The sequence below is a fragment of the Sorex araneus genome, chromosome 3, assembly GCF_027595985.1.
Source record: "Sorex araneus isolate mSorAra2 chromosome 3, mSorAra2.pri, whole genome shotgun sequence".
Classification (NCBI taxonomy): domain Eukaryota; kingdom Metazoa; phylum Chordata; class Mammalia; order Eulipotyphla; family Soricidae; genus Sorex; species Sorex araneus.
The window spans coordinates 32,765,197-32,781,583 of NC_073304.1; the positions used below are offsets into that span (position 1 = coordinate 32,765,197).

At 45.3% G+C, this 16,387-nt stretch overlaps 1 protein-coding gene across 1 annotated transcript; it reads left to right on the forward strand.

Moving 5' to 3' along the window:
• The first annotated feature begins 654 nt into the window (after positions 1-654).
• RDH11 (retinol dehydrogenase 11) lies at positions 655-14,527 on the forward strand. The gene is made up of 7 exons (XM_004612418.2): positions 655-783; positions 4,248-4,366; positions 4,939-5,094; positions 7,074-7,178; positions 7,753-7,962; positions 11,398-11,587; positions 14,252-14,527. Exons 1-7 carry the CDS (start codon positions 716-718, stop codon positions 14,352-14,354), a joined length of 951 nt encoding a protein of 316 aa, XP_004612475.1. The 5' UTR covers positions 655-715; the 3' UTR covers positions 14,355-14,527.
• Positions 14,528-16,387: the final 1,860 nt, after the last annotated feature.

Here is a 16,387-nt window from a genome sequence, read left to right on the forward strand (position 1 = left end):
CTAATCTGAGAAGTTCATTGCTCGTTCGGGAGGTTGTATTACTAACCCAAATCAATGGACAAACTATTGTACTGTCTATGAACACTCAAATACTAGGAAAATTATGATAGAGCAATTAAAAATAAACACAGTACGGGAAATCTGGGGATAGCTTCAGGGACTTATTGCTTCCGCTCCATTCATTAAGTGTAGGAATTCCTGAGAAGGAAAGATTCCCCGCCTCCCCCTGCCTTACCAACTGTCGGACCCCAACAGCTTCTCTCCTGTGTATCCATGCTTTGAACATCACCCAAAGAGCAGTACTTAAATTTCCGGGAGAAATGTCGCGGTAACTGCCTAACCATCACCAAGGACACCGAAACCGGGTCTGGGATCTTGGCAACCAGGAGATTACAAAGACAGGGGGAGATTTTTACAAGCATCTGATATGCAGAGGGACTGTGTAAGAGATGATGGATGATCCCAAGTATCCGAGCTCCCAGGTAGATAGGGGTCTGTAGTGTACCACCTAACGCTCAGTTCAACTTCTCCCGGCTTCTGGCGGCGATCCCGCAGCCGGATCGCGCTGGACTACATTTCCCAGAGGGCCGTGCTCCCGGGGCTATTGTATCTCGAGCTAGGGCGTGTCCGGGGAAGTGAACCAGTAGCGGGCTAGCGCCGCTGTGCTCCCTAACTCCCCGGCGCCGCTGTCTCGCTGCCCTCGCGGCCCTGCAAGATGACTGGGATCCTGCTCCTACTCATTCTTTTCCCCTTTCTCCTGTACATCGCTGCACCCCAAATCAGGTCTGTGCAAAAACCTTTTGCTTTCCTCTTGCAAAATGTTCAGGGACTTATGAACCCTCACCGCCGCAGCCCCTTTCAGTGGGAAGAAGAGGAGTATCTCCCGGAAAGTGGTTCCAAGTAGATGCAGACCGGGAGATGGGTTGGACGCAGGTGCCCGAGGTGCGGGGAGGGAGAGCCCAGGAGAGCCAAGGCGGTGGGAGGGGGCGCTCTATCCTCTCTTTCCGTGCCCCCCACTCCCCTTTGTCGCACGGTAGCACTGTCGTCCCGTTGTTCATCGATTTGCTCGAGCGGGCACCAGTAACGTCTCCATTGGGAGACTTGCTTGTTGTTACTGTTTTTGGCATATAGAATCCCCCACGGCCGTGCGGGCGGGATACTTTGGGTAAGCTTGCCGGGCTCTCCGAAAGGGACGGAGGAATTGAACCCAGGTGAGCCGCGTGCAAGGCAAACGCCCTACCCGCTGTGCTATCGCTCCAGTCGTTTAAGTTCATAACTTTGGGGGCGCCTTCAGAACCTAAAATGGGGCACGTTCCTCCTGATTCCCCCCACCCACCCCGTGCTCCCGCATCTTGAACCATCTAGCTTCTGGCTTCCAGCCCTGGAAGTACAATGGAGCCATTCAGCTTCTCGTTTTCCGGAGCTGCTCACTCTCTTGCGGTTAGAGCTGCACTTTCCCGGGGAATACGTGGAGGTTAAGCAGTGTGGCTCATCGCGAACCCTATCCAGGCTTCCGAGGGAGAGTAGACTTTGGAGCCCAGATGCGTGCGCGCTGGGATTGGGCGGTGGCGAGGTTGAGCGTTGTCCATCGGGCACACCAGCCAATGGCCAGCTGGGCACTCCAGGAAACAGCCGGCTGACAGCACAACAGACAGCCTGGCGATTGGTTCCAAGTCAGTCACCAGTGGTGACGGTTAGCCAATGACAGGAGAGACACTCCCCCCATAAGGGGGCAGTCCCTTGGAGGCGTTGAATTTGAATCAGTGCTTGAGCACCTCTACTAGTTTTTTCCACTGTTCACCTCTATCTCCCACCTTTCTCCCCTCTCTCTCTTAGCCAGCTTTGGGCTGTGATTTTTCCTTTCCTCTGAACACCCAGAGCTGCCACCTCCAGGGACACAGAGTGTGTGCCCATATTCAGACTGAAAACTCTGATCTCTTAACCACAAAGTCTTCCTAGCCTCGTAGAATCTCAGTGAAAGTTGAAACTGAAGGGGTGTGGGGATGGATGTGGTTCAGTGATAAAGCTCATCTTTCTTATAAGTGAAGTCCTGGATTCCATTCCTCTCTTGTCACACCCTTACCCACCCCTGTGCCCTGTTGGGGAGACCAAAAAATAAATGAAATAAATAAATAAAAAAGGAAATGGAACTAGTGTTCATACCTCAGAGAGATTTCCCCAACTTCACAGCGTGGTCATGAGGTCTAGGCGCCAATTCTCTCCTTCCTTCCCGCTCTGGTTAAGAAGAAAGTACTGAGTAGAGGGTGTCAGAGAGAGAGAGAGAGTACTGGAGACACAGCATTTGCATTCCATGTGATTGACCTCCAGTTTGATCCCTGACACTTTAGAGTCAGAAGTAAGTTCTGAGAGCAACTAGGTGTGACTTCCAAAACAAAAACAAAAAAATAAAGTGTGTCACTTGATCAACACATTCTGTTTTGTACCTGGCAGTGCTCACAGACTACTGGTTTTTTGGGTTCAGGGGCTACTCATGGTTCTGTGCTCAGGGAATACTACTGGTTATGTGTTCAGGTGCCACTCCTGGTAGTACCTGGGGACCATATGTGGTTCTGGGGACCAGCGGCATGCAAGGCATGTGCTTTACTCCTTTTACTAACTCTCTGGCTCGGGTTCAGCAGGCTTTTAGCTTGAGTTCCAATATTTACAGATAGGAGAAAGAGTCCCTGAGATTTACTAACCCCTGTTTGCATTCATTCCTAGGAAAAGGAGGATTATTAAGTGTTCAGGAATAAAAGAATGGACCAGGGGTTGGAGCAATAGCATAGAAGGTAGGGCATTTGCTTGCATGCGGCCAACCTGAGTTCGATTCCCAGCATTCCATATGGTCCCCTGAGCACTGCCAGGAGTAATTCCTGAGTGCATGAGCCAGGAGTAACCCCTGCATTGCTGGGTGTGACCCCCCCAAAAAAAAAAAGTGGACCAGAGTGATAGTACAGCAGGTAGGGCGTTTGCCTTATATGCAGCCTACCCAAGTTTGATTCCCAGCATCCCATATGTTCCCCCAAGCTCCACTAGAAGTAATTTCTGAGTGTCGACTCCTGAGCTGGTTATGACCCCAAAACAGGAATAAAAATGGTAATTATGGTAAGATTTAAGTCCCAGATTGTCTTTATACTTATTTGTGTCTTTCTTTTTATATATATATTTATTTATTTTCACAGAAGTTGTTCACAATAGTTCATTACAGATAATATTCAAACACCAATCCCACCACTGAGCACCTTCCCACCACAATAAGAGGGAAGTGTGTGAAGGTTGTTGTATTTCGTTCTGGAGCCATTTAAGCCCGAATATAAGAGAGTACAAGCAAGTATATTAAAACCAAACAAATGTGTGCTACTTTTGATAAGTAAGTGAGATAGAATGTAAGAGGTCACGGCTGCATGCTCTAGGAGCTTTAGTTTATAGTCTCTGGGTCTTGGCCATTGTTGAGATTACATGGCGCTGGGGGCAGTTGGTGGGTGTGACTGCCAAGCTACTGGCAAACTGGGGAGCTGGGGGGGGGGGGAGGCCCAGTCCCCATCCAAGCGGGCTTGGAGATCTCAGTCACGGGTTTCCACATATCTGGGTTTTCCTGCCAGTCTGCTTTCTGGTGAGGCTCATCCTGTCTTGGGTAAGGCTTATCCCCTCTTGGGTGACACTCATCCGAGCATGTGGAGAGTGGCCTTGGGCATGGCAGCAGTTGGGCAGTTGGGTTCTGGAGGTTTTCAGCTGCTGGGGTTCTGCTTGGGTCAGGGAGGGAAACTCAACCCATCCCTTTCCGAGGTACCCCGGTGAAGACAGCCTGGTGCAGGGTCAGGACATTCTGCCTGCATCTTTCCTTTCTTATTTTCATGTGCTTCTGTTAATTTTTTCCCAGATTAACCAATTTTCATAATCTTAATTTTTTTGTGTTGGGTTAGTTATTAAGGTCTTAATTTGCAGACAGATTAACATAAGTAGAGCCTTTTCTGAGACTTGTGATTTCCTAAGCCTATGGAGGAGCAAGCTCAAGCCAGAACCAGTCATCTGTACAAGAGCTTATTCATCATTTTCTCGTGCTACAGGGAGCAGTTTTAATCTTTTATCTTTGTAACAGAATCACCTTTTGTCCTTGAGCAAAAGTGGAATACTTACATTCTCTTTCCTCCAACCTTCCTTAAACCTGTAAGAGGACAGAAGTTGCAGAAGGAACCAGAGCAAACCTAAGGCTGAAGAACTGATAAGCTTTGCTTCTCTATCCGCAGGAAGATGCTGTCCCACGGAGTATGTACATCCACTGTCCAGCTTCCTGGGAAGGTGATTGTGATCACTGGAGCCAACACAGGTATTGGGAAGGAGACAGCCAAGGAGCTGGCTCAGAGAGGTAAATTTACCTTCCTCTATTCCCTCCTGCTCCTACCATTTTGCCCCTTACAATTATGACCATTTTTATTATTTCTTTCCCATCTTGGGAATTTAACACCTTGATGTCCATGCTGCCATTTGTGTTAATGAAGGCACATTCATGTGTGAGTTACTGGTGATCCGTGCAAGCACCAACATACTAAGAACGTTCCAAGTGTCTCACTGATTTCCTGGCCTGAATAGAGTGTACTGGCCACAGATAATGAACACCTCATGAGTACTATTGATTTTTTTCCTTATAATTTAGTTAGCAATCTTAGCAGATATCTCCTATTGTGAGTTAAGAATAAAAATTCTTTTAAAGACTCAGAGAACCCAGAGAGATAGAACAGGCTTATACATAGCCAACCTGGGTTCAATCCTGGGCAACACATATGGTTCTCTGAGCACTGCCAGGAGTGATCCCAGAGCACCTCGGGGTGTGGCTCAAAAAATTAAACTGACTGAAAATAACATTCATTATCAGTATTGGGTCTCTCATGCTCTCACCAAAACAATGCTGACAGTTGTCTCTTATATGTTGATTGACAGGAGCTCGTATATATTTAGCTTGTCGGGATGTGAAAAAGGGGGAATTGGTGGCCAAAGAAATCCAGACTGTGACAGGGAACCAACAGGTCTTGGTGCGGAAGCTGGACTTGGCTGATACTAAATCCATTCGAGCCTTTGCTAAGAACTTCTTAGCAGGTAAGTGTAGAATTGGACCGTTTTGAGGATCTTGTGATCAGCCTACTGGTGGCGCTAGAAATCTTACAGGAATATTAGAACTAAATATGGTTTAGGCATAGAGTCCAGTTACTTGGGGTAGGATCTCGAGTCTCTGAGGGCTTGCACACCATGATCTGAGTTTACGAAAGATAGGAATTCACAAAGGACTCTTTGCTCCATAATTCAGAGACTTAGAAAAATACAGCTACTAGCTCTAGGACATGACAAAGAAGCTTACCATCTCTGGGACATAGATGGATATTATTTAGATTACTTAACTAAGAAATTAAAACCTCATTTGTAGGGTCTGAATTCATACCACTAAATGGTACCAAGAATCTTTTTTTTTTTTTTTAAATTTATTTATTTTTAATTAGAGAATCACCGTGAGGGTACAGTTACAGATTTATACACTTTTGTGCTTATACTTCCCTCATACAAAGTTTGGGAACCCATCCCTTCACCAGTGCCCATTCTCCACCACCCGTAAACCCAGTGTCCCTCCCACCCTCCCCAATCCCATCTCCCCCCCCCCCCACCCTGCCACTGTGGCAAGGCATTCCCTTCTGTTTTCTCTCTCTAATTAGCTGTTGTGGTTTGCAATAAAGGTGTTGAGTGGCCGCTGTGCTCAGTCTCTAGCCCTCATTCAGCCCGCAACTCCCTTCCCCCACATGGCCTTCGACTACAATGTAGTTGGTGATCGCTTCTCTGAGTTGACCTTTCCCTGGAACGTGAGGCCAGCCTCGAAGCCATGGAGTCAACCTCCTGGTACTTATTTCTACAGTTCTTGGGTGTTAGTCTCCCACTCTGTTATTCTATATACCATAGATGAGTGCAATCTTTCTATGTCTGTCTCTCTCTTTCTGACTCATTTCACTCAGCATGAAACTTTTCATGCCCATCCACTTAACTACAAAATTCTTGACCTCCTTTTTTCTAACAGCTGCATAGTATTCCATTGTATAGATGGTACCAAGAATCTTGAACTGAGAAATGAGCGTAAAGTCCTGTGATATCACATTAAATGCAAATCAACAACTGTGTAGCCATTTCTTCTTATAAGTTTGGATCTAGGCATCCCAAGCAAATGAGTTTCTACTGATCTGAGCCTAATAGTCAGAAACATGCAACATGAGAAAATGAACAAGAGAAACATTGGCAGATTCAATGAAGGAGTGGAATCCATATCTTTTGGGAATGATAGGGGTACATTTAGAATTTATTATTTTTGGGGGGCTGGAGTGATAGCACAGCGGGTAGAGTGTTTGCCTTGCATGTGGCCGACCTGGGTTCACTTCCCAGCATCCCATATGGTCCCCCAAGCACCAACAGAACAGGAGTAATTCCTGAGTGTATGATCCAGGAGTAACCTCTGTGCATCACCGGGTGTGACCCAAAAAAACAAGCAAAAAGAAATTATTTTTTAACTTGCTTTGAATTCTTCCTATTTCCTATTTGGAAACTATTGGGAGAAGCAGACAGAACATTTCAAGAAATAGTGGATCAGTAGTGGATCCAATTCCTGAATTGGAAAGATTATAAAGGCCATCTGGTGGTGTAAGATGGAATTCTGACCTGTAGTAAAAGAAATCAGCAAGAGTCTTTCAACTAAAAAAAAACAAACAACAGGGGCTGGAGAGATAGCACAGCGGGTAGGGCGTTTGCCTTGCACGCGGCCGACCCGGGTTCAAATCCCAGCATCCCATATGGTCCCCTGAACACAGCCAGGGGTAATTCCTGAGTGCAGAGCCAGGAGTAACCCCTGTGCATCACCAGGTGTGACCCAAAAAGCAAAAAAAAAAAAAACAACAACAACAACAAAAGATGAATGAAGAGAAAATGGACACTCGATTCACATATCCTGCTGCCCCATTTGGAAAGTCAGAGTGTAAAGCAGATGTCCAAAACGTGTGAATGCTGACTTGGTACTTCCACTTCCCATCTCCTCTTCCCCGCAGAGGAGAAGCAGCTCCACATTTTGATCAACAATGCAGGCGTGATGATGTGTCCCTATTCCAAGACAGCAGATGGCTTTGAAATGCACATGGGAGTCAACCACTTGGGTAAGAAACCCGCTCGTCACAACGCGAAAGGAACCTACTGTTCTCCTTGGGAAATGCAATGGTCAGATTGAACCTTCTCTGTGGTGTGAGTACATTTCTGGGCAATGTAGGGCCTTAGGGAATAAATAATAATATGGTCCATCCTGGAAAGCAAAGTGACAAACTTGAGGGTTGTTAGAGGTTTCACCCACCCGACGATCTGTGACTCATATTCAGTTCACCTGAGTGGACCTATTGATTGGGGGGCTATGGTGCATTCTTTGTAGTGATCTTGTGGCCAACATCAGGCCGAGGCCACCTGCTTTTAAAATAGTGATGTTGAAGTTGGAATGAGACACAACTTCATATTCATGTTCACCTACTTCTTGATAATCTTCACAGAGTGATATCTTGTTTCTTTGACTGTCTCAGTTGCCTCAAACCTCACAAACTTGTGCCATAGTTGCTAATAATGAATTGATGCAGGAAACAATTATTCTCAATTTTTTTGGCCTCCCATTCCCGAGCACTGCTCACAACTCCCCTCAAGCCCGTACAGGCCCTAGACTCTGGTTAATTCTAGTTTATCTCCTAGGTCACTTCCTTCTGACCAATCTGCTGCTAGACAAGCTGAAGGAATCTGCCCCTTCGAGGGTAGTGAATGTATCGTCCTTAGCACATCACTTGGGGAGGATTCAGTTCCACAATCTGCAGAGTGAGAAGTTCTACAATGCAGGCCTGGCTTACTGTCACAGCAAGTTGGCCAACATTCTCTTCACTCGGGAGCTGGCCAGGAGGATAAAAGGTAGGCTTCGAAGAAACAAGTGTGGAGACACTTGTGAATAGCTAAAATTCACATCCTGGTGAATAGCTAAAATCCATAGTGATGGAAACCATTTTCCCAACCCCATCCCTTGGATAGGAGCTGCTTCCACAATGATAGCTTGGTATCGTCTTGGGAATAGGTCCTCAACTGTAGCTTGGGGTGGCTGGCCGGGGACAGGGAAAACCCTGACTCTGAAGACTTGGCTTTACCACTCCTTGTTGTGGGACTCTGTTGCAAGTTACATTTCATGTTACTTCTGCAAAATGCAATGACTACACAGCTTGTTACTAATTCAGACTTTGTAAACAAATCAGGATTTTTTTTTTTCTGAATGGGAAGGGGGCCTAAACTGGCGTGCACTACAATTAGGATAAAACAGTTATGGGGGGTGGGGCCAGAGCGATAGTACAGCTGGTAGGACGTGTTTGCCTTGCACACAGCCGACCTGGGCTCAATCCTCAGCATCCCATATGGTCCCCCAAACACTGCCAGGAGTAATTTCTGAGGGCAGAATTAGGAGTAATCCCTGAGCATTGCTGGGTGTGAGGCAAAAAAAAAAAAAAAAAAAAAAAAAAAAAAAAAAACACACACACACACACACAAACACAAAATTGTAGAGAAATTGGAGGAAAGTCTCCTTAAAATTTGAATCTAAGAAGATGAGGGGCTGGAGCGATAGCACAGCGGGTAGGGCGTTTGCCTTGCATGCTGTTGACCCAAGTTCAATTCCCAGCATCCCATATGGTCCCCTGAGCACCGCCAGGAGTAATTCCTGAGTGCAGAGCCAGGAGTAACCCCTGTGCATCGCCAGGTGTGACCCAAAAAGCAAAAAAAAAAAAAAAAAATGTTGAATCTAAGAAGATGAAATGTATGCCTGGTGAGTGGGGAGTTCACTCATAGAGGTCTGTAGCATTGTCTGTTCTGGATTTCCAATAAAATCAAAGGAAAGCTAGGGTGGACAGCTGGAGTTGATTAGGAGTTAAGGCAGGCTGAATTCAGGAACCCCATTGTGAGAACAGGATCATTAAGCCATGTGGACAGCTAGGAAATGGAGGCAAAAGAAAGCTGGTGGTCAGCTCAGATCAGATGTCCAGTCTGGGCTCACAGGATGGCTCAGATGGATGACAGTCAGAGGACGGTGAAAAGTGCCCAAGGGTTTGGGCAGGGAATGAGAATGGCTTGGAGGTAAAGAGCTGGGTCTATGTTTGAGAAATACATACATGCAGAGAAAACTGAAGGGAAAGCCTGAGAGGGTTAGGTGAAAAACATCAGTGGTATAAAGAAAGCACTGTGAACATGACAGGAGAACCATGCATTCCATCAGTGTGTATTCTGTACTCCGGCCTAGGGCCTTGGCGCAGAGCACTAGAAGAGATTGATACCACTTTCTCCTCCTTTTGGTTTATATCCAATGGAGGAGAGACACAGCTTAGCAAGTATTTATACAACTATCATATGTAAACTTAGTACTACACGAATAATGCTCATTAGAAAAGTTCACATAATATAAAAGTAGAGTTAAATGTAAAACACCTCTTCTCTAAGTCCTTTGCTCCCCCTCCAAACTTCTCCCCTTAAAAAGCCACTTGGGGCTAGTGTGATAGCTCAAAGGGTTTGAGCATATGCCTTGCATGTGTGAGGCTTTAGGTTTGATCCCTGGTGCTACATTCCCACATGCCTCCCCCCACCCATCTTCCTTCTAATGTGCCTGGGATGTCCTTGGTGTCCCCTGAGCACTGCTGGGCCCTGATAGCATCAAATCACTAGGCCCAAGTACCCGATCATTAGGCCTGCGGGGCTGGACTGAGTCTTACTGGGTCCTCCTCCTAAAAACAAAACAAAAAACAAAAAGGGAAGAAACCATTGTCAGTAAGTTGATCCGACAAATTTCTTTTCACTTTCTTAGGCATGTGCATGTGTGTCACAAGCAAGGGACTGAAATCACAGCACACTCTTTTGGGGAGATCTTCCAGTACACAGAGACTTACCGTCTGTTGTGGGATGCATTAAATCTTACTGGATACTGTGCTTGAGTTACTCATCCATTTCTTTGACAGCATCTAGATTGTTTCCCTTTTTTAACCTTAATTTTAGTTGTGATAAATGCTATCAAGGGACAGTGTAAGAACCCTTGTTGGGCGGGGAAGGGCGTATTCTTTAGTATGAGAGATCAGGGAAGACTTTGGAGGAAGTGAGTTGCAAGCTGAGCCTTGGTAGCAGGATGATTAGAATTAAATGGGTTCAGGTGTGGTGGGAATGAGCCCGCTCAGAGGGATTTGAAAAAATTCCAGACAGAAGGAAGGAACTGAAGCTGGATATAGCCTGAAACTGAGATGGCCACATGGTTAGACTGTATAAAGCAAGAGGACTAGCGGTCTGAGCTGAAACTGGGGTGGGAGGTAGGGGCCACATCTTATGAGAGCACAGTAAGAGTTGCATTGTTAGGCCAGAGAGACAGCACAGGGGTTAAGTTGCTTGCCTTGCATGCCTCCCACTCCAGTTTGAATCTTGGCATCGCTTATGATCTCCCAAGCATCACCAGGAGTGCACCCTGAGTACAAAGCTAGGAATAAGCCCTGAGCATTGCCAGGTGTGGCCCAAAAACAAAGCAAAAAGACAAAAACAGTAAAATTTGGGTAGGCTAGGATGGGAGCCAGAGAGAGAGGGTTATAGTCCTGCCTTGTATTTGGCTGGCCCTGGTACGAAGCCTCAACACTGCATGTGGTTTCCTCGAGCACAGGGCCAGGAACACATCCTGAACTCCATTGGCTGTGGCCTAAGAAAATGAACAACAATCTTTGGTTAGAATAGGGTGAACTAATTCCAGAAACTGAGAAAACAGCCGTAAAGGTTGGAAAAACCAGAGGCAGTTGGGGTGGGGGCGAGGGGGATCGTCCTGTGAGCTAGTGAAAGGCAGCTTTCAAAAGGGGCCGGCTGGCTGGAGTGACAGGAAAGCGGGGAGGGGGTTTGCCTTGCACATGGCCGACCCGGGTTTGATTGATTCCCAGCATCCCGTATGGTCCCCTGAGCACCGCCAGGAGACACCGTTGCAGTGTTAGGCCAGAGAGACAGCACAGGGGTTAAGTTGCTTGCCTTGCATGCCTCCCACTCCAGTTTGAATCTTGGCATCGTTTATGATCTCCCAAGCCAGGAGTAATTCCTGAGTGCATAAGCCTGGAGTAACCCCTGTGCATCACCGAGTATGACCCAAAAAACAAAAAAATAACTAAATAAAAATAAAGGGGTGGGGTGGCCGACAGAGGGGAGGGCTGCTAGGAGTCCGAGTCTGGGCTCTGCTGACCCCTCAGAGTGACTGCTGAGGTGCTGGTGGCTCCTCATGGGAAGGGTGCCACATCCTCTGCTCTTTGGCCTTTCAGCAACATCAAATCCTGCCTTTCCCTCTCTCTTTGACAGGCTCTGGCGTTACCACATACTCTGTACACCCTGGCACGGTTAACACTGAATTGGTTCGACACTCGACTTTCTTGAAGTTGATGTGGCGGCTTTTCTCCTTCTTTGTCAAGAACCCTCAGCAAGGAGCCCAGACCACCCTGCACTGTGCCTTGACAGAAGGTCTGGAGAGTCTCAGTGGGAGTCACTTCAGGTATGAAAGCACTTGGCTTCCAAGATGAGAGTCTGTTGCGTAGAGGAAACAATTTGGATTTGTCTGGTATGCATGTCCATTTTTTTTAATTACATGATCCAACTTAGCTTTTGTCTTTTGATTCTAAGGATTTTACCTTTTATATTTTGAGGGATGCAGGGATTTGGGTCACATCCAGACATGCTCAGGGGCTATTCTTAGTTGTGTGCTCGGGAGTGATGCCTGGCTGTGCTTGGGGGACCATATGCAGTGCTGGGAATTGAACCACTGAACCAAGGTCAGCAGTGTGCAAGGCATTTGCCTTATCCTCTGTACTTTCTCTCTGGCCCCTCTACTTTGATATATACATACATATATTATATATGTATATATGTACACATATAATATTAAAAAGAACATAGGAGGCCAGTAATACAGAGGGTAGGGTGTTCGCCTTGCACGCGACCAGCCCGGGTTTAATCTCTGGCATCCCATCTGCTCCCCTGAGCACCACCAGGAGTAATTCCTGAGTGCAGAGCTAGGAGTAACCCCGAGGGTCTTTGGGTAATACTCCCTAGGAAATAATTAAATAGAATAAAAATTTAATCCGTATTTTCCTATTCCTTTGGGGCTGAAATGATATTATTAGACTCCCTTTTTGAATAAATTAAGACTTTTTTTCTTTTTTTTTTCCTTTTTTTGGGGTCACACCTGGCGATGCACAGGGGTTACTCCTGGCTCTGCACTCAGGAATTACTCCTGGCGGTGCTCAGGGAACCATATGGGATGCTGGGATTTGAACCCGGGTCGGCCGCATGGAAGTCAAACGCCCTACCCGCTGTGCTATCACTCCAGTCCCAAATTAAGACTTTTAAAGTACTACTTTCAGGGAATTTTGAATATATACAGCAGTAGACAAAATAACTTGTTAAATTCATATGTATCTATAATCCAGCCTCAAAAACTGTTAAGCCACATGACCAATCCTGCCCTACTGCATCCACTAGTCTTTCTATAATTTTTCTCCTCCCATATTATTTAAATTATTCCATATGTATTTTTCCTCTCCCTCTCTTCCCCGACTCTTTGGGCATTGTGGTTTGCAATATTAATATTGAAAGGTTGTCAAGAATATCCCTTTATCTACTTTTAACACTCAGATCTTGTCCAGTGTGATCATTCCCAGCTATTATAGTCACACTGGTCTCTTTTCTATCTTACCTACCCTTTGCCCCCCCCACACACACTTGTGTTTAGTTCCAGCCATTGACCAGTCCTCTTAGCACCTGTTTTTCCTGACCATATTAGTCTTCTACTACATATATATTTTTTATATATCACAAATGAATGCAGTTGTTCTATATCTGTCCCTCTCCTTCTTACTCATTTCATCAGCATGATACTCTCTATGTCCATCCATTTATAGTAAATTTCATGACTTCATTTTTTCCTAATAGCTGCGTAATATTCCATTGTGTAGATGTGCCATAGTTTATTTATCCATTCATAACCTAGATATAAATCCCCTATATTTGTGTTTGTTTGATTTTGTTTTTTTGGGTCACACTAACCTGTGCTCAGGGCTTACTTCTGGTTCTGTGTTCAGGAGTCATGCCTGGTGGACTTAGGGTATCATATATTTTGCCAGGGATCAAACCCAGGTGGCTGTGTGCAAGGCAGGTGCCTTACCTGTTGTACTACCTCTCGACCTCATATTTATTACTTTTTATTTGTGTTTCTGGGCCACATCTGGCTGTGCTTAGAGCTTACTCCTTGCTCTGTATTCAGGGATAACATTAGTGGGGCTTGAGATACCATATTCAGTGCCAGACCTTGAACCCGGGTCCGTCATGTCCAGTGCAAGTAAGTGCCTTACCTACTGTACTGTTACCTCTAGTCTTCTTGTTAGTTCCCTCTAATATATATATATATATATATAGATAGATAGATAGATAGATAGATAGATAGATAAAGATATACAATTTGCAAATGTTTCTTTTACTCCTTATGAGAAGAAATTCAGTTTTTTTCACTTTTTTCTTAATTTTGCTTTTTGGAATACATCTGGCAGAGCACGGGACTTTCACCTGTACTCCTGGCTCAGTGCTCAGCGATCACTTCTGTGGGGCTTAGGGAACCACATGTAGTGCTGAGAGTGAAACTCAGATTGGCCCCTTGTAAGGGAAGAAGTCTACCCACTGCACTATCGTTTCAGCCCCTTTCATGCTATTTCAAAACCCAAAAACTTCAGATTACAATGGAGAGAATAGTATGAAAGCCTTGGTACCAATTGTACCATTTCTCCGTGGCTACTGTTTTCCTTCTTTCTTTATGAAGCTAGCTTACTTGTTACTTGAATTTAAAAGTGCTGAAAACTACAGGAAAACTAGAAATAATAAGTACTCTTTTAACACTCCAAATGCATCCATGACAAATGGAAATTCCAACAATGTGTTCTTTTTTTCTTTTGGTGAAGAAAGATAGTTTTTATGGAAAGAAACTTGCATAGAAACATGCAAGAGGAGATAGAGGGAGCACATGTGCAAGAAGGAACACAGGCTTCCACGCAAGTCAAGAAACATAGAGATAAGCAAGTGGAATACCTGTTTGAGGGAGAACATGGGTTTGAAGAAATAGTCTCCATTTTTAATCCTGTACCTAAATCTTCTCTCTTTTTCCTTCCAGTGACTGCCAAGTGGCATGGATCTCTGCCCAGGGGCGCAATGAGACAGTAGCACGGCGACTGTGGGACACTAGCTGTAACCTGCTGGACATCCCTACACATTGACGGGTGGTGGCATTTGAACCCAATAGAAGCCTGCAGCAGCAGATTACTCCTTGCCAATGTACTTCTCTTTCAGGGTTGCTAAAATCTTGAGCATGGACTGAGAGCAGAACTTATATCTGTGCCTGTTCAACGTGCGATAAAAGCCTGGCATACTGCCAGATTCATCTAACGGCCTTGCATTTGTACAGATTTACTTTGCTCTTGTTACTGCCAGAGTTATTAGAGCTATAATAAGCTAAGAAGACCCCTGGGCTAGGAAGGTGGCTTAATGGGCTCTGCATGCAAGAAGTCTGCTTGTCAAACGAACACACAGTCATCCGAGCACGGCCAGGAACAATGCCTGAACAGAATGCAAGGAGTGGTCTAAGAGCACTACCAGGTGTGGCCCCCAAACGAAACAAACAAAAAAATAACAGGACCCTCATATCATATGCAAACTCGTTTTTTGAACCTACTAAGAATCTAAGCCAAGTTTAAGAATCTTAAGCCAAGACAAGTTTGATTTATAGCCGCTAGGACCAGTTTTTACACTGTTATTTGCAGTTCCTCTCAGCCAGCCAAACAGCCTTAAAGAGGGCTACACTAGAGCCTTCAATGAACACCAGGAGTCAGAGTGGCTTGTCCCTCACCTCCTATAAAGACCATCACTATGATAACATTTAGGTTCATTGGGGAAACTCTGAACTGAATCTGGATCGCTGACAACTGAAGCTACTATATTAAGATGCCTTCTTATGGGGCTGGAGCGATAGCACAGCGGGTAGAGCATTTGCCTTGCACTCAGCCAACCCAGGTTCGATTTCCAGCATCCTATATTGTCCCCTGAGCACTGCCTGGGTAATTCCTGAGTGCAGAGCCAGGAGTGACCCCTGTGGATCGCCAGGTATGACCTAAAAAGCAAAAAAAAAAAAAAAAATGCCTTCTTATAGGATGCAGAAGAGCTTCTGCTCCCTTTATTTGGGGGGCGGAGAGTTGGTGGTGGGAGCAACACCCAGAGGTGCTGGGGGCTACTCCTGCAGTGCTTAGGGGACCATGCAGGTGCTGGGGATTATACCTGAGATTCCAGCTGCAAAACCTTCAACTCTGATTCTTTTGAGTTACCTGTCCAATCCCAGAAGAGCTTCTTTTAATAGGAAGTTTATGGGGTAGAGCGAAGGGGGGAAATTGTAGTTTAAACTGTAATTTTCCTGCTATTTCTGAGAAGGTAGTGAAAAGAGAAGTTATTGCCCTAATCCCCAGGGACAAGTCCTTTTTGTGCCTTAGTTTCTCTTAGCCAGAAGAAGGAAAAGATTATTTGATGACTATACACAAATGTTCTTGTGTATGTCTGGAGCTGGGGATATTTTCACAAAATTCATAACGGGCCCAAAGGAAGGGGATGAAGCAGGTAAATTATCAAACGTGATGGACTGGGGAGATGGCTCAAAGGGTGAGAGTGCATGTTTCGCATGTTGAAACCCCAAATTTGATCCTTGCACAGCTTGGTTTCCTGAGCAAAGAGTTAGGAATAGCCCCTCCTGCCCTCCAAAAAGATGGAGAAAACCAGTGTCTTCTAATCTGAGATAATGGGTAGAGCATGAAAGAAAGCCAACTCTCTCTCTCTCTCTCTCTCTATATATATATATATATATATATATGTACACATATATGTATGTGTGTGTATATATATATATATATATATATATATATATATAGACACTACCCACCGAGCAGCACTCAGGGAGCAGGCAAGCGGTCCAACAAAGAGAAGCATCCTAAAAGACTGTGGGGAATAAAGAGACTAAGTTAAGAAAAATTGGGGCTGGAGCAATAGCAGTGTTTGCCTTACACGCGGCCGACCCGGGTTTGATTCCCATTATCCCATATGGTCCCCTGAGCAATGCCAGGAGTAATTCCTGAGTGCATGAGCCAGGAGTAACCCCTGTGCAACTCTGGGTGTGACCCAAAAAGCAAAAAATAAATAAATAAAAATAAATAAGAAAAAGATAAAAATATCCAGCCATAGATAAAAAGAAGGATGAGCATCTGAGTTA

Excerpts from the sequence above, each read along its gene's own strand:
- RDH11 (XM_004612418.2), top strand. The coding sequence starts at position 716 with ATGACTGGGATCCTGCTCCTACTCATTCTTTTCCCCTTTCTCCTGTAC. Across the intron at positions 4,367-4,938 it reads CAAGGAGCTGGCTCAGAGAG|GAGCTCGTATATATTTAGCT; the intron begins GTAAATTTACCT and ends GTTGATTGACAG. Across the intron at positions 5,095-7,073 it reads TGCTAAGAACTTCTTAGCAG|AGGAGAAGCAGCTCCACATT; the intron begins GTAAGTGTAGAA and ends TCTTCCCCGCAG.